Genomic DNA, 22222 nt, shown 5'->3' with positions numbered 1-22222 from the left:
CTCTTCATATGGGAAAATGGTATAGAAAATTCAACTGAAGTTTAGGTATAGTTGATAAACAGATGCTGCTGCAGTCTATTGTATAAACGCCAGCAAATCAATTATCTGAAAGAACATGACAGCAAAAACCCAATGACATCACAGGTCAAGCTAATAGCTGCTTAAATAAAAAGAATGCAGATTTAAGGCTGGGTGGTAAACCCTGGATGAGAGGTTCACATGGACAGAAGGAAAGACTAGTCATAGAAACTACATTGCCCACCATCTGCAAAAGAATGGAATATGTACCTCTCCATATCCGCAAACAACAATTTGTTTTCCTCCAAACATCACATCTGTTGTCCTCTTGAGGCTTTTGTTAAAAATGAAAAATTCATACAATTAGCTTCCAAATAACACAAAATTGAGCAAAAAATACAGAGACATTGCATTTACTGACTATTATGACAACCACCTTCTTTTTGCTCAAAGATAAACTAATTAAGAAACCGATAATATGTTCGTGAATAATTTTAAAAATATCCATGCCTGAATATTTCCCCCTCCCCCAAAACAGTGGAAAATGATCTGACTCCAAATCACTGCTGGTGTTGCTCTAAAACAGACTACTACTTAAAATTTCTGCACTCTTCTAACAACAATTTCTGAGTCTATCTCTTTAGTCCCTTGTCATCTGGCAAAAAGGCTTGAATAAGGGGAACTACAATAGAATGAGTTTGAACAAGGGGAACTACAATAGAATGAGGGAGGACTTGGCTAAAGTAGACTGGAAACAAAGATTTTATGGTGGGACAGTTGACGAGCAGTGGAGGATTTTCAAAGCAATTTTTCAAAGTGCTCAGCAAAAGTATATTCCAGTGAAAAGGAAGGACCGTAAGAAAAGGGGTAATCTGCCACGGGTGTCTAAAGAAATAAGGGAGGCTATCAAATTGAAAGAGAAGGCATACAAAGTGGCCAAAAACAGCATGAAACGAGAAGATTGGGAAAACTTTAAAGGTCAACAGAAAGCCACAAAAAGAGCTATAAAGAAAAGTAAGATAGAACATGAGAAAAAACTAGCACAGAATATAAAGACAGATAGCAAAAGTTTCTATAAATATATAAAACGAAAAAGAATGGCTAAAGTAAACGTTGGCCCTTCAGAGGATGATAAGGGGAATTTAGTTATGGGATATGATGAAATGGCCGAGGCATTGAACAGGTATTTTGTATCGGTCTTCACAGTGGAGGACACTAATAACATGCAAGTAATTGACAAAGAGACGAAGGTAGGTGAGGACCTGGAAACAATCATTATTAAGGAAGAGGTAGTGTTGGGCAAGCTAATGGAGCTAAAGATTGATAAGTCTCCTGGCCCTGATGGAATGCATCCCAGGGTACTAAAAGAGATGGCGGGAGAAATAGCAGGTGCACTGGCGGTAATTTTCCAAAATTTGCTGGACTCTGGGGCAGTCCCAGCAGATTGGAAAACAGCAAATGTGACGCCACTGTTTAAAAAGGGAAGTAGACAAAAGATAGGGAATTATAGACCGGTTAGCTTAACCTCTGTAGTGGGGAAGATGCTGGAGTCTATTACCAAGGAAGAAATAGCAAGGCATCTTGATAGAAATTGTCCTGTTGGGCAGACGCAGCATGGGTTCATGAAGGGCAGGTCATGCTTGACAAATCCTTTGGAATTCTATGAAGACATTACAAGCAAGGTGGACAATGGGGACCGAGTGGATGTGGTGTACCTAGATTTCCAAAAGGCCTTCGACAAGGTGCCGCACAAGAGGCTACTGCGTAAGATAAGGATGCATGGCGTTAAGGGTAAAATATTAGCACGGATAGAGGATTGGTTGACTAACAGGAAGCAAAGAGTGGGGATAAATGAGTGCTATTCTACCTGGCAGTCAGTGACTAGTGGTGTGCCTCAGGGATCGGTGTTGGGACCGCAATTATTTACAATTTATATAGATGATTTGGAGTTGGGGACCACGTGTAGGGTGTCAAAGTTTGCAGATGACACTAAGATGAGTGGCAGAGCAAAGTGTGCAGAGGACTGTGAAACTTTGCAGAGGAACATAGATACATTGAGTGAGTGGGCAAAGCTCTGGCAGATGGAATACAATGTAAATAAATGTGAAGTCATACATTTTGGTAGGAGTAATAGTGAAAAGGATTATTACTTGAATGGTAAAAAGTTGCAGCACGCTGCTATGCAGAGGGACCTGGGTGTCCTTGTGCATGAATCACAGAAGGTAGGTCTGCAGGTACAACAAGTAATTAGGAAGGCAAATAGAATTTTGTCCTTCATTGCTAAAGGGATTGAGATTAAAAGCAGAGAGGTTATGTTGCAGCCGTACAAGGTGCTGGTGAGGCCACACCTGGAGTACTGTGTGCAGTTTGGTCTCCTTACTCAAGGAAGGATGTACTGGCACTGGAGGGGGTGCAAAGGAGGTACACTAGGTTGATTCCGGAGTTGAGGGGGTTGGCTTATGAGGAGAGACTAAATAGATTGGGATTATATTCATTGGAATTCAGAAGATTGAGGGGGGATCTTATAGAAACATATAAAATTATGAAGGGAATAGATAAGATAGAAGTAGAGAGGATGTTTCCATTGGCAGGTGAAGCTAGGACAAGAGGACATAGCCTCAAGATTAGAGGGAGCAGATTTAGGACTGAACCGAGAAGGAACTTCTTCACCCAGAGGGTTGTTAATCTATGGAATTCCTTGCCCAGTGAAGTAGTTGACGCTACTTCAGTAAACATTTTTAAAGATAAGGTAGATATTTTTTTGAACAATAAAGGAATTAAGGGATATGGTGAGAACGCGGGAAAGTGGATCCGAGTCCACGAAAAGATCAGCCATGATCTTATTGAATGGCGGAGCAGGCTCGAAGGGCCAGACGGCCTACTTCTGCTCCTAGTTCTTATGTAAAAAGGGTACAGTAGAGGAAGTGTCAGGAGAGCAGAGAAGAACAAACACATTTCTCCACAATCAGAATCTCTTCCAAAAATCTCATTGGACCTAATGGACCGACAGTGGTATGTGCTCCACCTAATAAACAGTTAAGGTTGGTCAGAGACACCAGAGATAATGAAACGTACTGTGTGCAGGTGCAGGGAAATAAACTTGAAAAATAAGTAGAAAATCCTACATTATTGGTGTGCTTTACATCATCAGTACATACCAGGTCAAGTGAAGGTTTTTGTTAGCTCTCTGGAAACAAAATACATTTCTAACTTTAAATCATTTAATAGATAAAAACTAGGGAGGTGTCACTTTCCTACAAGCTGTTGTGAATTCAGACTTTCTAAACAAAATACTTTGACAACTTGACTTCTACACGCATCCTTAATCGCCTCCCCTGAGCCATATATTTTTCCCCAATTAAAAGGTAATGGATCAGGGTCATAATCCCAGACCACCATAAAGGTGCAGGATGCAGCTTTTCCAAAAACATTCATTTGCTTTCTATTTGGGATCTTCTCTGAGAAGTACAGCAGAAATTAGAAAAGCACAAGCCCCCATTATGTTGAGTGTGTATGTTGTGCTTTGTAATCATCTCAACTGCATTCAGGAATTGCAGTCATGCCAATCTAAAATTCAACAAATTTAAATGAATCAAAATGTAATTTTAAACCTTAAACCTCAAGTTCTAAATGATACCAGCAGAGGCAACATAATGTAAAAGCAATGGGAACAGCAATGACAATATATTTATTTAATATTTATGGTTAGTTTTCAATAGCCTTACTTCGTTAGGATTGAGGATTTGAAGGCATTAGAATCTCTTGATAAAGTACTTCACCGTCAAATGGATTTAATGAACATCTCTGTTCATATTAATCTAAAACTGGTTCAAGGTAAGTTGACTTTGATTACATACCCATCGAGTATGGACTCTCTACAGCAATAGAGATTATCAAACTTCTGCTTAGTTACAGAGTCATTTACATTCATGGCTGGGACACAGAGCTTACCAGCTTTAGACAACTGGTAAAGTCTAGGGATAAAAAAAAGGAGAGAAAATGTCAGTCAGAAACCAAGAGCTCCAAAACTGGTTCAATATACAGTACATCAACTGTGTCTGACAGGTTTCCTCAACACCAGCCTGAACTAACAGGAAACCTCAAATTGTAAGATAAATAATGTTTCTATTTTATTCTGGCCTATAACTTGGGACTGAAAGTTATTTCAAATACTTTCAACAAGCCACCCCTCATTATTTCCATTTTGATTCCATTGGCAATGTTACACCCAATTCAATGGCCTGTACAATCTTCCAGTATCTAAGCATTTGACATTGGACAAGATCTTATGGCAACTTTTTAACTTAATGTATGGATATATGGGTCAACTGAGAAAATTGCATGAGAGCTATTTGCTAACATGACCAAAACAGAAATGTGTTAAGTAGCACAATGACACTAGATTTAAACTGGAGGCATGACTGACGTATCCTCCTAAAGGATCTTCCATTAAAACATAAAAGCACAAAAATTATTTTTAGCCAAAATGACACAGTTTGAAATTCTTACATATTAATCTGTACTTATTGAACAAATCTACTATACTGCCCCTGTGCTGAGAAGGTATATTGTGCCTCGTAATCATGTCAATTGCATTCAGAAGTTGTAGTCACGTCAATGTAAAATTCAACGAATCAAAAACAAATACAAATCAAAAATATTATCAGATTGGTTAATTCCTTTATGATAGTAGCAGAGGGAATAAATTATAAGGCAGTGGGAAAAGCCATGGTAATAATTGTTTAATGTTATTATTTTTTCCTTCCATGTTAACGTTCAGTCTTTCTGCTTTCATTTGAAGACTAAGTGATGATGTCATAGACTTATGTTTCCCTCCAGCATTTTGCCCAAATTAGCCAATGTCTTAATGTCTGGACAATGAATGTGAGCAGGGTTTACACCACATTACAAAGGCCTCTACTGATGTACAGTTCCAACAGAGGTTATTGAGCAGTGCTCAGGAGAGGAAACACTGGCTGATTTTTCCATACTGCACCAACTGTAGTGCCAGTACCAGCATCCTGCCTGAAATCAGCTAAATAAGCATGGCAAATGAGATAGGTACACTAATGACTGGAAATTTCCTGGCACATTTGGTCCATTTACTTATTGAATGAGCCATCTACCAGCACCAATCGACCACACTGGTCAAGGGCATTTTCCTATTCCATTCCATCAATGTGATGCCTTTCTGATACACCAATTTAAAAAAGTCACAGTTAACTGCTAATCAACAGATTTGTAGATTGGAATTTTCACCTGCCCCTTTGTGACTTGACAACTGTCGGAATATGGCTAAGAGAATCATTCTGTATAGGAGATCAGAAGCAAACTCTAGAAGACAGACTATTTGTTCTACTTGAAGATGCTTAAATATCCAAAACATGTAAGTCTTTTACATAATTAAAATATGTCAACACTGATCTTCCAGTGGCTTAACAGGAAAAGTCTTGGGTAGCGAGCTTGAAAAGAGATTGTATAGTTGTATCCTACAGGACATATAGGAAAATGCATTGGCAGACTTTGGGTTACAGATTTAGTAATGTTCATATTGAGAATTACACTTTGTTTCGACGTGGGATAAGTGCTCAGGAGTTTTGGAGCTTGGCCAACTCAGGGAATTCTCAAGTGGCCTTTATACTTGCAAGGGTGAGGTCAGTGGGTAACGTTTGTTTAGTTGTGGTCCCTTCTTAGGCAGTGATCCAATTTCGTCGGAGAGCTGCCAGGAGGGAAACGTGCTCCTGTTTGTATCAATGGTGGCCATGATGTGGAGGTGCTGGTGTTGGACTGGCATGGACAAGGTCAGAAATCACACGACACCAGGTTATAGTTCAACAGGTTTATTTGAAAACACAAGCTTTCGGAGTCTTACTCCTTCTTCAGGTGTTAGAGAGAGAGGTAGTATCAGACACAAAATTTACAAGTAAAAGATCAAAGGGTCACACTGCTGATGAGGATGCACTAAACAAACCTAAGATGTTGTCAATCTTCAGTGAGAAGGTTTTAATGGATATTTACATCCCCAAATTCAAGTCCCTGTCCTATGATAACTAAAAGGTTTTATCAGTGTAAAGAAGAGGTGACATTTTATGTCAGACAATGCATGTGTGAGGCCTTGTTTAGAATCTGTTTGTGTTTTGGTTTGGAGTCAGACTGGTTTTATTCCTAAAGCAGGAATTTATAAAAGCCACATTGACTGTCTATTTTGTTCAAAAAGGTCACAATTTATAGAATGTATCTGCAAATACAAATTCACTTCATAGATGTGTGTGTGTGCGTGTGTGTCCTTCCATTGACTCCATCTACACTTTCTGCTGCCTCAGGAAAGTAGCCAACATAATCTAAAACCCCTCCCACCCTGGTTATACTCTCTTCCAGTGGAAGACACAAAAGTTTCAGAACACGTACCAACAGGTTTAAGCTTCTTCTCTGCAGTTATCAGACTTATGAACAGATCTCTGTATTAGAGTTCACCTTTCTCCCCTCCTTCTCTGTAGCTGTAACACACTGTTCTGCATTCTGTTCTATTACCCTGATGTACTTATGTAAGGTATGATTTGTCTGTTCAGCAGGCAAAACAATACTTTTCACTGTATCTCAGTACATGTGACAATAATAAATCAAATCAAATATCTACTTCAATTGTCTTTAATCTTGCACACAGTTGTAGTTGGCTGTGCAAGGAAATAAAGCTATCAATAGTAAACACGCTAGCAAGTATTGCTTAACTGGGTAGTCAAGTGTCATGATATCTGCAGAGGCAGAGGCCGGTCATCCTTTCTGTAACATTCAGTTAGTGCTATTCAGAACCCTTGAATTTTGTGGGTGGGACAGAAGCAGCATACCCAGACAGGATAGAATTCTATGGTCCTCCAGCAAAGCCCCCCTACATCTCCACTCAGAAGGATTTTATTTTGTGGTGGTGATGGTGAAAAGAATCTGCCTGTGAAACAGGGCTTTTAGCTTTTAACATTATAGGAAGAAAGAAGAATGTGCCATAATTAGAGAAGGAGAGGTTGCGATAAGTCTCAGTTTCAATACAATGAGGACTCTGCAAAAAGGAACATCATGTAGAACGGCACATTGCAATTTCAGGAAGAACAGGAGAATGATAGTAGTATCAATAAAATGAGGACAAGAAAGGTTGGATAAGTGGTGAATTTATTGAAGCGATATTCACCTGTGAACACCAGTCACACTTTCCTCCACTATGCCCTTTATCTTCTTGAACATATTAGGATACTTCTTGTAAATCCAGTGAGTGAGATCTCCTCCATCATCTAGGATCTGTAATAAAACACAAATTAGTAAAGTCAATTTGAAAACCAGCACAACATGTGGTAGTACAGGATCAGAAAACAATAGTACAGGAAAAATCATTGCAACTCCAATTGAGTTCCAAAATCCAAACCCAAGAGGAAAAGCAAAGCAGCAGCAACAACCATTCCCCAGCCTCAGAACGCAATCATTACACCTGCCTAGAGTGTCCACCCACTATGGAATTTACCCAAATCAAGTTACTCTGTCAGGGGAATTCTACAATGAGTTCCAGACAAATCTTTCCAAAAAAGAATAAAGGAAGATTAAAAGCTACCCTGTCATTATTATCTACTAGTAGGTACAAAAGCAAAGATTTAGTTGGCCTTTTTATGGCGTTACCTTCTTCTGAAATCAAATTTAACAGCCTGTATCTCAGTACAGCCATATACAACTTCCAGTATTCTTACTTTCATTTCATTTTATTCTACGTTGAATTGGATCTAGTTCCGCATTGTGTTAACTCTTTCCATATCCTTTCCATCTTTCAGTTCTTGCGAAAATGTCACTTTTCCAAATCAATTCCGTTTATAGTCAATAAAAGCACACTGAAAATAGTAGGTATGTGGTGAAATAAATATTTTCATATCCCCAGCAAATTCTTACTACATTTCCAGAAAGGAATAGTTGAAAGACCTAGCGGACAGGCAGAGATTCTACCATGTCCGACACAGGGTGTATTACTGATGAAACACAATTAGCTTTAAACCCAAAGCATATATTTAATTTTTACTGAAACCAATAGCCATACACAAAAACAGTCTAACTACTTGGTTATTTAACAATACAAGTGAGTTCCCATTTTTATTTCATACATGCAAATTGATCACATTTTAACTGATCATATACAGAATGGGTCTACATTTACCAACATTCTAAATGGGTCAAAAACAACAACTTGTCTTTACCATATTAGGCTGCCACCCTTCTACGTTTACGCAGCGATCAATGCACCACCAGAAATCATCTTCTGATTCTCCCTTCCAAGCAAAAACTGGATAACCTGCCACAGGATAACAAGATAATAAAATTATATTCAAATACAGAGTGGAAAAACACAGCAACAATTTTTTGGTGGATACTTGATTTTTAAAAACAATTGGGACAGAGGCCACACATTAATCCTGGACATTTACCAACAAAGTTTCTTTATAAGATCACAATTTAAATAGAGAACCGGGATGCCTAGCAGCGAAAGGAGGTGGCGGTGAATTTTTCATTTCAACACTTTTCCTTAATGTGTGTGGGCTGCTTGTATTTGTTGAATTAGCCAAGAATGCAAGATCCATCTCTGTATTATGATTAAACCTCGGAAGGTTATTTCTTCTACAAGTCACTATTCTGGATATTACAAAGAGATGTTTATTGCAGATAGGCTGGAATCCAACTAAGGAGTTTGGTTGGCTTATACAGAGTAAAGAATGTCCAGATACAAGTTATTGCTTGGACTGTAACTGAAGGATTCAATGTTTTTAAGGATACACATGAATGACTGCAAAACAATAAGTGGACTCAGATGCCACAGTGAACTCAGGAATGAAACTTCAATGATCTCTAATCAACATGTAAAACCCGTAATTATAACTGAATTATATGTTCCAGATTAATGTTATTTTGGGATTCATTTTATTCACATTTATTCTTGTATTTTTGATTCATAATAGAATGAACAGTTGGAATTCCAGCATTCAGTATCAACGGAATGTCCTCATTAAAAGATTAAAATCATAATTAATTTGCTGGAATTAATATTTGCACAATTAAATCATTGTACAACAAATGGTATACAAAGAATTGGCAAATTTGACGTGATTAAATGGCCTGGATGAGAATGTTAAATAGGTCTCCAAGTTATAGTGTGCAGCAGACAGCTTTGCATAATGTTCAGGATAGCAATTTGTAGAGGAAATAGTTTTTAGGTGCTCAATAACAGTGCAAACTACTGACAATGGAACAAACTCAGACAAAATCAACACACACACACACACACACACACACACACACACACACGGAAAAAAAAGTGTTGACAAGATAATAATTCCATCACCTATTTCCATTAAAGTGATACCCACGTGACATCAACATGAATTCAAGCTCAGTACTTGAATGAACATTTACTTGAGCTTAGTTTGCAGCAATTAGGTTATTGTCTGCACTCCTGATTCCACTATTGCAGTAGATCAGAGCAATTCCTCATGTGGTATATGCTAAGGTACACATTTATCAGCTATGCTTGTCTTGTCTTATGTGTCAAATAATGCCAAACGACAGTACATTTGACAACTGGATTACTTGATTAACATGAAGAATGCAATACAAAAATTCCTTCATAACTCCCACAGCAGTTAGGCATATCCAATTAGATAGCAGGCTATAGCCAAACAAACAATCAATAAGGTACATCTCGCTCCCATTATACGTATCTGGAGAAAAGGACAATGTGGGATAAGTGGATGAATCTGAAATATTAGAATGGAAACCAATTGCAACAGTTGGGAGAGCGATGGCTTGATGGCTGGAGCTAGGACAATCCCATTTTCATCTCCAGTTGCATCAGATACTACTCAGCGATTTCTAGTGCAAATCTCAAAAGATTTAACATTTCTGTGCACAGCTGTCGAAGTAAATGCTGTTCAATAATATCCACAGTTTTAACATATTCCACCATAAGCTCAGAAATATACTCAGTGCCTGACCAACTTAAATGTTCAAGACATCTTTTCTACACCTCAGTAAGTTTGAAAGTGAATTTGGTGAAGAATTGTTCTTGAAGTGATACAGGAGTGCGTCACTGAAAAGGCTTACCTTTAATATCAGGAGGCTGTGTGTTACAGCTTTTTTTGGTAATGACAAGCACTGAAATCACATCTCATTATGTTAATACAAAGCAACAACATGGATTTTTTTTCCCTCTCTTTATTCATTCAAGGGATGAGGGCATTGCCGACTAGGCAGCATTTATTGCCCATCCCTCATTGCCAGAGGATAGTTAAGGGTCAACCACATTGCTGTCGGTCTGGAGTCACATGCAGGCCATTTCCTTCCCTAAAGGACACTAGTGAACCAGATGGGTTTTTCCAACAATCAGCAATTGATTCAGCAATAATCAGCAATCATCATTAGATTCTTAATTCCAGATATTTCATTGAACTCAAATTCCATCATCTGCCATTTTTGGATTCCAACCAGGGTCCCCAGAACATTATCTGGGTCTCTGAATTAATAGTCCAGCGATAATATCACCAAGGCTATCACTTCTCCTTATCTGCAGCATCTTTAATACTGAAAATATAAGATGCTTTCTTTAGATCCAATCTATCCTGCCTACAAACTGTTATTCTTTCTGTACCTGATGGGCAATTCTAAATTTCAGTTACTCTAATTTATGTTCCTTTCTCAGTCATTACACTATTTATTTAACAATCAGTAAAGGAGGTGCACAGATGCTTGGCCAGTTCACCCAGGTTTGAGGTGCCGAGTTTCAAAATTCCCTTGGCTTTAAGCTTTTCAGTTTGCACTTTCAGTAATTTGAGGCATAAAACATCAGCAAGGGCAAAACTACCTAATAGCAGATAGTATTAGATTTACTCTCAAAGCAAATCATGGTCATTGTTTACCATCCCTAAACTGTACCAATATCTCACTAGCAACAATATAACCTTTCTTTTAGATTAATGGTTGCATATGTACCTGCAGAACAACAGAATAACAGAGGGAATCAGTCATAGGTAGTCTGTAGTTCATCCCCTGAGCAAGAAAATATCATTAGACAGAAAAAAGAAGAAAAACAAAGGACAGGGTAAAAGGCATTGAACAGGATGGGGGAAAACAGATTAAAATGAAAATTTGGTGTTCTTAAATAAACAATTTCCCCCTTACCGTTCTCAGCCAAAGCAGCAGCCACTTCATTCTGGGTGGAATATATGTTGCAGGCAGCCCACCTACACTGGGCTCCAAGAGCAGCAAGTGTCTCCATCAGAACCTGTAGCACCGGAAATTAAAACAAGGCAGAGAGATAGTGAGAAAGGAATTGGGGCACAGATAGTCACTTAGTTTAAACAAGAATTTTTAGGCATCAGGTTCAGCACATGCATAACCTTGTGTTTTATCGTTTACAATTCATTACTGACACAGTAAGATCATTGTGTACCATCTAAAATAATGCACTGCAGTGACTCTCTCCTTCAGTAGCAGCTTCTAAACACGCAAACTCTATCACTAGAAGGACAAGAGCAGCAGAGTCAAAATCCTGGAACGACCTTCCTAACAGCATTGCTGATATAACTAAACCCCCATGCAATGCAGCAGTTCAAGGTGGCAGCTCACTGCTACCTTCTGAAGCATAACTAAGGTTGAACAATGAATGTTGTCCAAGCTAGCAGCACCCGCATCCCCTAACAAATAAAACCCCCACAATTATCAATACATCTGCAAGGTCTGCTGCTGCAAAAGATCTTTTAGTGCTACAATCTATCCAATAAAAAAATAATTTACCAATACTTCAGTCAGTCTTGTTTAATAAATTGGAGTGAAGGCGATTCAACCCATCTCACTAGCCCTGCTCAGTATTCTATCCATGTTTTAATTACACATTTGCACATAATGTCATGTTTAGCAACCTAGTCCATAGTGTTAGAAAAGGAAACTATACATGTTCCATTTCAGCCGTAAAGGTTAAGGAACAGTGCTGCAGTTTGCATTAACGATTCATTGTATAAGGGCCAATTATACATTTAAGCTATTCAAAATGAAAGTGATCATGTTACTAATGAAAATATAATTTTACCACCAAACTACAAGCAGACACTTTAAGACACTAGTAAAACAGAATCACAAGATTCTAATTTCTATCCAATGATTTATGCTGGAAAGGAATGAATACGTGGATATTGGGACACAGCTTAGAGTCATTGTAGTCTACAGCACTCAAAAAGGCTCTTCAGCCCATCAGGTTTGGCCCAGTTGTCTCACACCTGGAAGTTAAATGGTCTGCTGCTGACATGTTCAAAGATAAATGTGAAGAACTGCCACTTGGGTGAGGTAACTGCCACTTGGGTGAGGTTTTCCAGGCCACCTACATTTCACACACCCATCCTTTCTAATGCATATTAGAAACATGCCTTTAATATATTATCAACTTGAAAAAATATCAAGAAAAGAAAAGAATAATCACAGGGTTGGTGGTAGTTTAAAAACAGAAGCCAGTCTATTTCTTAATTTGATTATAGGATGTGGGTGTTGCTGTCTCAAGTAACCAAACTGGCTAAATAATTTTGCAAATTATGCTGCAATAGCGAGAGTCTATGCAACTGCCACTGAACTAAACAGTCAAAAATTAGAAAAAACGTTGTATACTATATGAAATAAAGTGAACTGAGGATGTAGTAGACAATGAACGGTCTATCTGAAATGCTGTTACTACTAGCTCAGCAGGGCCATCCACAGTAACATAAGTGGTACTGCTGTTTGCCTCAGAGCCATTGAAATCAAAAGTGGATTAGTTGATGTAAAGTGTAAAACACATTCTTTAGATGCAAGTAGCCCCATGAGTATAAACAAGGTGTACCTGCACAACATGGAGTAAATAGCATAACATTAGTTTTACCTACTGAAGAAGTTAAGGTGCTTGAATGACTGCAGAATGCCAGATGGCACATGAATCTGGTGAGGAACAAAGTCCTGGCAGCTGTTTAACATACTGCTGGTTCCTGCCTTTCCTTCAACTCCCTATTTCTGAGTTTAAATAGAAGTTTCAGTGTAGGAAGTATGAGTATTCCTGAAAAAAGACAAATTTTATCGCAGCCTTTTGTCTTGCACTCATTGGGACATTTTGCAAGAACATCAAATCAAGAGGGAAAAAACCCAACATTTATACTGCATGTGAGAAAATTGCTGATCGGTCAGCACGTGAACTCTGATTGATAGAGGGTTAGTCATTGAGAGTACACCCATTAATGCTGATTTATAGTTAACAATCAGGTTTTGTTTAAACAAAATAATGTATTCTTTGGACTAGTTCCGAGAGTTGAATGTCTATTTAAAAAGGACAATGAAAAGTATATCTGTGAAGTGTGTTGTTTTGGTCATGCTAATAAAAGGGGGACAAAATGTTGAGAGTAAACCATCAATTACCTGAAAAAACTTGTGTTTAATCTGAAGTTTTTTAAGATCTTTGTTGCAATAAATAGTCTTAAAATGTAAAATCTCATGGTACTATCCTTTCAGCTAACAACTGGAAGTTTGATCTTTTTCGTTAGGAGTTTTTTTAAAATTCATTCACGGGATGAGGGAGTCACTGGCTAGGCAGCATTTATTGCCCATCCCCAATTGCCCAGATGGCAGTGAAGAGTCAACCACATTGCTGTGGGTCTGGTGTCACATATAGGCCAGACCAGGTAAGGATGGCAGTTTCCTTCCCTATAGAACATTAGTGAACCAGATGGGTTTTTCCCAACAATCAACAATTGATTCATGGTCGTCATTAGACTCTGAATTCCAGATATTTATTGAATTCAAATCCCACCATCTGCCATGGCAGGATTCGAACCCAGGTCCCCAGAATGTTGTCTGGGTCTCTGGATTAACAGAACAGCAATAATATCACTAGGCCATTGCGTCCCCTTAATTATCAGTTAGTGCAGGGATTGTAACAAAAGAAGAGGGCATCAGTAATGAGGAGGAAATGCTTTTTCTCTTGCTATTCCATTTAAGAAATGGGTACGGAGAGCAAATTCTTAATCCAAACTGTAACCTACAGAAAGAACCATAAAAACCTAATCAGGTTTGGCTGGAATCAAACAAGGGCTCTAGATATCGTGCTAATTAGTGCAGTACTATGCATTCCCTGGATTTTAATAACTAGGAATTTAAGGCTAGACACTCACCGCAGTCTGGGCTGTAATATGAGTGCAGCCAACTATCTTTGCTCCAGCCAATGGTTTTTCTCCCTGTGCTCGTTTTCGAAGAGCCATGAGCGCTGGCATTTCTAAATTAAAACAAGAATAAGCACAAAATAAGTGAATAAGTGACAAAGACCTTTACTGCAGTAATAGATAGTTTACTATGGAAACTCCATGTTCGATTTTAGTCTACAGGTGCCGATGAAATAAAAAGGTCCGAGAGGCATGGTTAGATCACAAGTAAAGATAACATTTTAAGTTAGATATTGGAACCATTTGGATTTTGAATGTCCGACTGGATAAGGCCAAACTTGGAGACCACACCGCACAATTCTGGGAAAACCAACTCTCAACTCTCCTGTCATTACTGAACCAATGGAAACATCTCCTTTATCCACAGTGATTATGTATGCAGGTTTCCAGTTTCAACATTAAAATTGCCTAACCCTAATACATGGAAATAAAGGGCAGGAAAAGACCAGCTGGTCCATCACTTTTGCCCCACATTAATGATGCCAGGAGCATCATGGATAGCCACATGTCCCTGCCTGACATTTGTTGTTCAGGTAGGGGAAATATATTATAAAACATTAAAGGGAAAGATCCAGGGTCAATGAGGAAACAAAACTATAGAAAAATCCTCTCCATTACCCACAGGAAATTGAAACCAGTCCAGATGATCACACTGACCATGTGTTATGTTAATCCACTTACCTTCTTTAAGATGCAATCTCTGCCTCCGTTAAGAACCAGTCGAGCTCCCTCGTGAAGGCATACAGAGTGTCAGCACCCACCGCACCAGTCAGCAATGCATTCCAGAGGCTCACTACTCTCTGGGAAAAGAAGAACCATCTAACATCCAGTCTATTCCTATTTTTGCTCAGTTTAAATGCATGCCCCCTGGTCCTCCCCAACCTGTTAAACTGGAATAACCTTCCAATAGGTAGGCAGTGCAGTCCTTTCATTATTTTATATACTTGAATACGACATACAATACTTTGCTCTGTTGCCATCCCAAGTTTACGTCCCAGCCGACGTCCTGCCAGTTTTTGCTTGCAGCAGTTTAGAGGACTGGTGGTGAGCAGTTAATTCCAGAGTAGTCAATGTACGGTGAGGTCACGTTTAGATGGCAGCCTCTCACTACAGAGACTATCTTTGGTCATGTCGACTACCAAACAGCAGCATTCATTATCTTGTTAAGTCTGTACTCCTTATTGGCACAGAGCAAGTTCTTGTTTTACAAAGTTGAATCCTCAAGAGAAAACATTCAAATTTATATCTTATGAAACTGTTGTACCTTTTTGACGACTGTATTGATAATACCTAGATTTCTTGGCCAACCTCTTTAGGCACAAAGTCTCTTGCAAACCTTTTGGAAATGCTGAGTATTGGATGGAAAAAGTTTGTCTTCATGGTGAATGACTATGCTGGGAAGGACAGTGTTTATGCTGACTAGGCTCCAAATAATAGTTACTAGATCGCCTGACTACCAGACTGTCATTTTCAGGTGGAAGCTGAAAATTACTAGTTCATACCTGGATCTAATATTGATTGAATAATACAGAAACAGGCCATTTGGCCCAACTGGTCTATGTGCATGTATATGCTCCATATGACCCTTGAAACAAAGTGTACATGTATGAAATCAGGGAGCCGCATTTTTAAAAAAACACCCATATGCGTTTACACATTCTTCCAGTCTTAGCCACGTATCACAACAATTGCTCCAATTCTGTTCCCTTCTTTCACTATGGCATTAACAGGACAGTCTCCAGATGCCTTAGCCAATCTATCAAAATCTCTCTGAATTTCTACACTTCTTCGCTCTTTTTCGCCTTCTTTTTAAAAACCACCTCCAAATCTTATCAGTCAAACTTCAAATCCCCCGTCTAGTTCTTGTTCAGGTTTTCCTCTACTGGAAAGCCTCTAGGCATTGCAGATGCTATTCAATATATCGTTTTACTTGTACCTTATTACATTGTTATTGTGTTCATTCGATGGCTTAGTGAATCAGCTAATGCATGTTAATGAACCCACAGGTTCAACCACAACCCTAGACCTCCCATTCCATCTCAAAAACAAAGTTTCCTATCTCAGTCGGTTCATCAGAGGATGAACTTTAACAGACACAACTGAACCAGTATGAAGATTTCAGCCAGCCTCCTTATTGCAGGGGATTCTTGCTTGTTGCTTTGCCATGGATCTAACACATTTCAAGATATCCAGCTCATAATGCTGTAAGTGGATAAAATGCACCAGAATTGATGACCAGAAGTACCAATTCTCACCTTGTTCTGCAATTTCAATTTCCCTGCGCCCGAAGTCTGCCTGTTTGATGTTCTTGATGCAGAAGTCGCTGCTGCCCTTTGAATTTTTCTGCTGCTTGTCACGTGGTGATGTTTCATCATCTGAGCTATCTGTGTAAGATGCCGCTAGGGGCAAATGAGAAACAGTGAACAATCAATGCAACAGACAAATTTTAACATTCTCATGTCTGCCTTATTCAATGATAATCTTGGAAAGGAGACAACTGAGCTGTAATCTCATCCACACTTTAATTGTGTGTTCAGATAAATTACAACAAAAATAACGAAGAACTCAAATTAATCAATGGTACAAGGACAGATTGCATATTTGATGTCCAGTACTTTGATGTTCTGGTTAATAACACTGCCTCATAGTTGAGACCCCGCTAATTAATTAGGACACAGGCCATACAGTCATGTTGAGCATCAACTGATACTCTAATAAAAGTGTGTTGACTCAAATTTATTTATCAGAGTGCAAATGGTTGCACAGAGGTGGTCAGGGTTGGTGATGAAATTCGGAGTTCTTTAAATTCCTCAAAGCATCTCAAATTTAATATATTCTATAACTGAATAATCTTCAGTCAAAACTTAAGTTATACTTTAACTGAAAGGAGTAAACTGGCTAAAGTTGGGTGAAAAATTAAGGGAACGTCTAGTCTTGGCAATACCTCTTGGTTACATTTCATTACTGCTTGTTATGTCTATCCCCGCTCCACCATCTGGATAAGGCATGAAGAAACTTTACATAAGTGGTATTTCACTAGAGCGGAGGTCTATTACTCCCATTACTCCCATTGGCCCAAATTAGCAACTAAACATAGTCACTCTTGTTGTTTCTTGCATCACCACAACCTTTAGTATACAAATACTGCTTATAACTCCATCAATAACGAGAGACTTAACAAGATTTAAAAAGATATTTTAAAATAGCACACCACTTCAGGACAGAGACTTTATATTCTGGTTTTATGGGTGGAGTCATGCTGGATTCATCCTCCAATATAAAGACCCAAAAAAGATTACAGATGGGTTTAGATTCTATGTTTATATTATAGAAACTGGCTTCCTTATCCAGATAGGAGTACAGAAAGCCTGGAATGCCTCCGAATTTATTTTTTTATTTGCAAAATAAAACAGATGGGATGCTGCGACCAGGGAAACCAATAACTGCACTCAGACTCTGTTGAAGTACATATTGTCACATTAGGTTGAATTATCAGCAATAGTGTGAATTATGCAACGCTTTGGAAGCATACAGGGTTAATCTCACACAACTTATAACGCCTCACACCAATAAAGTTCAAATATTTCAAAGCTCACAAAATCATCATTAGACAATGTATTGTGTTATGCTGTGTTTAAGGCTGCTGATTTTTTTTTGCACATAGCAACTTTTTTTTAATCATCCCTGGTTGCCCTCTAGCAGTGGTCATTCTCCTTGACCATTGCAATCACACAATCCCCAACTTGTAACTATCACGTCCTTCCTTCACTGTAACTGGGTCACAATCTTTGAACTCCCATCCCAATAGCATTACAGATAGAACTACCGTACAGACAGAAGTAGGTCAAAGAGAAATCTCACTAACACCTTGTCAAAGGTAATTAGAGATGAAGTAAATGCTAGGCTTGCCAGAGATGTTCACATCTCAAGGACAAGTAAAAAGTTGTCCTTGGGGTGACATTGCTCCCATGGTGCTAGGTAGGAAATTCCAGAGTACTGATCTTGCAAAATTGAAGGAGGAACAATATGACCAGTTAATATGGTGCTTGGCTTGGAAGGGAACTTAGGAAGTGGAGGCATTTCCATGACATTGTTGCTGTTATCCTTCTCTATGATAGCAATTATGAGGAACAATCATAACTTTGATAACAATCATAACACTGTCACAATGGTGAGGTAGGTAAGCATTTAGTCTAGTGGCTAGGACACCGATTGAATTGAGCAGTTGGCTCACTTACCTTTCAGCTGGAAATGAGTCTCCTGGATAGTGAAGGGATTTTAGGACTTAGGAATCTGCCACTAGTTGCAGAATGCAGTCTGTTCCAATAACTATTGTGTTGATATGGTTGGTTCAGTTCAGTATGTTGACGACAGGGAACTCAGCAATTACGTAGCTCTTTGAGGTCATGTGAGGTACGAAATGGTTATTATCTGGCAATGAGGTGGGATAGTTGTTACTTGCTATTAGGTCGTCCGAACTTGCATGTTACAGAGGTTCTGCTATAGGTTGGAATCGTTTGCTTCATTTTCATAGAAATTGTAAACACTTCAATTACTACCAAACAGTCCCAAACCTGACATTCTGATGAAGTAAAGGACATTGAGGTGGCAGAAGATGGTTAGGCATTTCCCCGAAGATTTCCAAGTCAGTCATCGCTTGGCTTCTGACAGCCAAACTATCTTTTTTTGTGTTAAGTATAACTCTGGTCTCAGAAAATTCTCTCTTTGGCACCTGTTGACTTCAGTTTTTCTAGGCTTTGCATTTCATTATATTATGTCTTTATTTTACTCCAATCATGTTAAGAGTTGTGTAGTTACATTAATAGCAACTTTCAAAGCTGCAATTCCCATTGCTCCTTCATTTCATAACCCTGGAAACATCCAATGTAAATTAACTAAAACATGGCTTTGAAATGAAACTTTCTGTGCAAGGGGTGCCCGTTTCAGTCAACAAAAATAGACTACTATGAAGGTGAATGGCTTCTAGCAATTCTGACCATTACCAACAGGGTTAAGATACTATAAAACCTACCTTTGGTGAAAAGGGGATAGGGAAAAAAGAAAAGCAAGACGACAATAAGCAAACAGGGTCTTCCTGTCATGGAATGCAAGCTCCAAATATCCAGGGGTTAAAGTAACAGCATTCCACCTTCTAGACATAAGCAGCGTTGCAGGGACGGTAATTGTCAGAGAGAATGTCCCATAGGCAGAGCAAAAATTTAAAGAACAAAAATCACAATTTTGAAGTCGATGATATCCTGATATTTTAGAATATATTTGATGCTCTTTTAACAATGTGGCATGTTGAAACCTCCTGTTTTTGAACATTATGCTTAGAAAAACAATACTGAGAGCAGCTACATCTGGATTATCTTAAGGGGTGTTGCAACACAGCATGACGTCAGAAACATTTAACTTACAAAGCTGAACACAATGTCTTGTTAACATCCTGCACCAAACCCCACAAGTTCATTTTCTCTAAGTTTCTCCCTAATCACTCCTTTGATCGTAGGTCCCCCCAGGGTATGGCACTTATATCAAGCAAACATTCTTAACCAAACATGCCTGCATGTGCCTAACACCTAGCAGGAGTCACTAGATTGAAGTAGAGAATGGCAAGTAGTCAAGAGGCCTTAACTGAGGGGCTATAAGATTTAATACAAGATATTTCAAAGAGGAGGGAAGATAAACCTTTTTACACAAGAGTTAGGAGGTTACAAAATTCATTTTTGGGATCAGTATTTGAGACAGAAACTGTCAACATTCAAGATTATATAGGATATGTTACCAATTGAATAGGGATTGAAGGAATAAGGAAACAGATTAGATAACTATAACTAAGATCAGTTGTGTGGAAGGCAAACCTCAACATAGGCCAGCATGGCTGAATTGCTTAATATCACATGATATATTTACCCATAAAAGGCAACAAAGATAGTTTTGGCCAAAACTCAACTTAAGTTATTGATCAGGATTCTGTCATTCCCACTGAATTGTTAAATTTAAACCAAAAAACTTCTGCCCTCTTCAAAGATAGATTGAAGAGATGGAAATAAAGCAAAAGAAGTAGTATTTACGTCATAGAATAAAACTACTGGAACAGCTCCATATCACATAAATTAGACGCATTTTCGTAATATCTGCATTTGTCATGACATGTAGAAACCACAAGAAAAATGTTTGTGAACACCATCAAGACAGGATCACTAAATTTTCTACCTGATCTCCAACTGATCAACTACTCCTAACCACAGGGCCAAGATTTAACATCAGCAAATCCAAGGCAAGAAACAATCAAATCAGTGATGAGACAAGAGGCAACATTATTTAATTGCTGAGCATGACAGAAAGAAAGAGGAGAGGAGACCGCAAAAGCTTCAGCCGGTGGACAAGTTTATATGTATTGAAGATCTTTACTTCAAAAACGAATCACCTAATTTCATACTTCAATGTCAGGGATCACTTATTAACCACGTATCAATTTTGAATCTTTTGATGTCAGTTTTGAAAAGCCCTGTAACCTTCCAAACCTGAGGAATAATGTAACAAATTAGAGAAGGATAACACATAGAATCTGGACTTTAACAGTGACAACAAAGGGACAGGGATGCATTCGGATCATACACAAGAAATCTGTTCTTGATAAGCAGGTTTCATCAAATATCAACATAAATGGTTGGAAAATTATGCACTTAACACCCAAGTTACACACTCGGTGGGCAAACCTCTTGTCAGAGTAACAAAATCAGAAAATGGTATTTGCTTAAAAGAAAAACATCTTCCTTGGATTTGTGACAACAACTGAGCTTAAACTACTTAAAAAGAGAACCAAAGTCAAAGGCACCCAGTCTGTATGGGTCAGCTTCATGATGCAGTTATATACTGAAACGTTAACAGAAAGAAACATTTGGACAATGCTCAAAAGAATCTTAAAATTGTAATTTGATTTTGCTGAGGTGGTGTGGGGGAGGGGAATGAAAAAAAAACTGCAGTGAAAAATGCAAGTCAGGACGAGTGTGTTTTTTTTTCTAAACTGCTCCTGGATTTAACATTTCAAACCTGCACACATCCTGAAGTCACAAAGAGGGATGGGTGAAGGCGTGCACTCACCTAACATAGCTCCCCTATTATTATCAATCTGAACAAACGTCAATGAGAAATGAAAACTTCATTATGGTATAGTACATGATGCTGTTTTGAGGTTGAAATTAAAGCAAAGGGTGTAAAGTGAAGTTTAAAAATTCCATTCACCAACATTGACAACTATATACTATTCATCCTAAGATTCAGGAGTTAACTTCAAGATGACCACTATCATTAAAATATAAAACATTTAATCTGGAATCGATCAAGATGCTGAAGGATAGGAAACACTGAGCAAACCACAGTTAAATTCTTGTTTTACCCAAGACTAAAAAAATGATTAATTTGCAATATTATGACAAACATTCCCTGCTTATCTCAGTACTTCATAGTTTGTTTTCTCAGTTGGATTGTTATTCAGGGTAGGTGGCGATGTTAAGTTGAGGTCACAATTCGACCAGTCATGATCTCACTGAATGGTGGGACAGGCTCAAGGGACTGAATGGCCTACTCTTCCTCCTAATTTGCTTTATTTGCAAATGCCCTCCCAATTTTGCACCAAATGGAAGCCTTTCATCTCTTTTAAAAAGGTTACTGCAACCTTGGTAAAGCACAAGTGAGCTTTGGTAAATGAATAATTAATTTAAACATGTTCAAATTCATTCACTCAGATATGAAACAGCACAGACATATATGTTTCTACTGTCCTTGCAGTGTAGATTAATACATACAGTTGTAGTTCAATTCAACTTCTCTTACACATTTGGTGATCAAATCAAAGATTGATGCTGATGGTGGTGGTGGTGTTGGTGGGGGGGGGGGGGGAGGGTGTGTGTGTGTGTGTGTGTGTAGAACGTACCGAAAGGCAAAAA

At 38.5% G+C, this 22222-nt stretch overlaps 1 protein-coding gene across 7 annotated transcripts in view; it reads right to left on the bottom strand.

Annotated features, from left to right (window-relative positions):
* ahcyl2b (adenosylhomocysteinase like 2b) overlaps positions 1-22222 on the bottom strand; it is an 83188-nt gene that overhangs the window by 14050 nt on the left and 46916 nt on the right. For all 7 annotated transcript variants that reach the window (XM_048610094.1, XM_048610097.1, XM_048610101.1 and 4 more), the window contains 7 exons: positions 16523-16666; positions 14220-14320; positions 11215-11317; positions 8244-8338; positions 7199-7305; positions 3876-3992; positions 289-352 (listed from right to left, as the gene is read on the bottom strand). In XM_048610094.1, the coding sequence (XP_048466051.1) occupies positions 289-352; positions 3876-3992; positions 7199-7305; positions 8244-8338; positions 11215-11317; positions 14220-14320; positions 16523-16666 (731 nt within the window). The remainder of the gene's footprint in view (positions 1-288; positions 353-3875; positions 3993-7198; positions 7306-8243; positions 8339-11214; positions 11318-14219; positions 14321-16522; positions 16667-22222) is intronic.

Source organism: Rhincodon typus, chromosome 22, assembly GCF_021869965.1.
Source record: "Rhincodon typus isolate 14 chromosome 22, sRhiTyp1.1, whole genome shotgun sequence".
Lineage (NCBI taxonomy): Eukaryota > Metazoa > Chordata > Chondrichthyes > Orectolobiformes > Rhincodontidae > Rhincodon > Rhincodon typus.
This window is presented reverse-complemented; position numbering and strand designations above follow the sequence as displayed.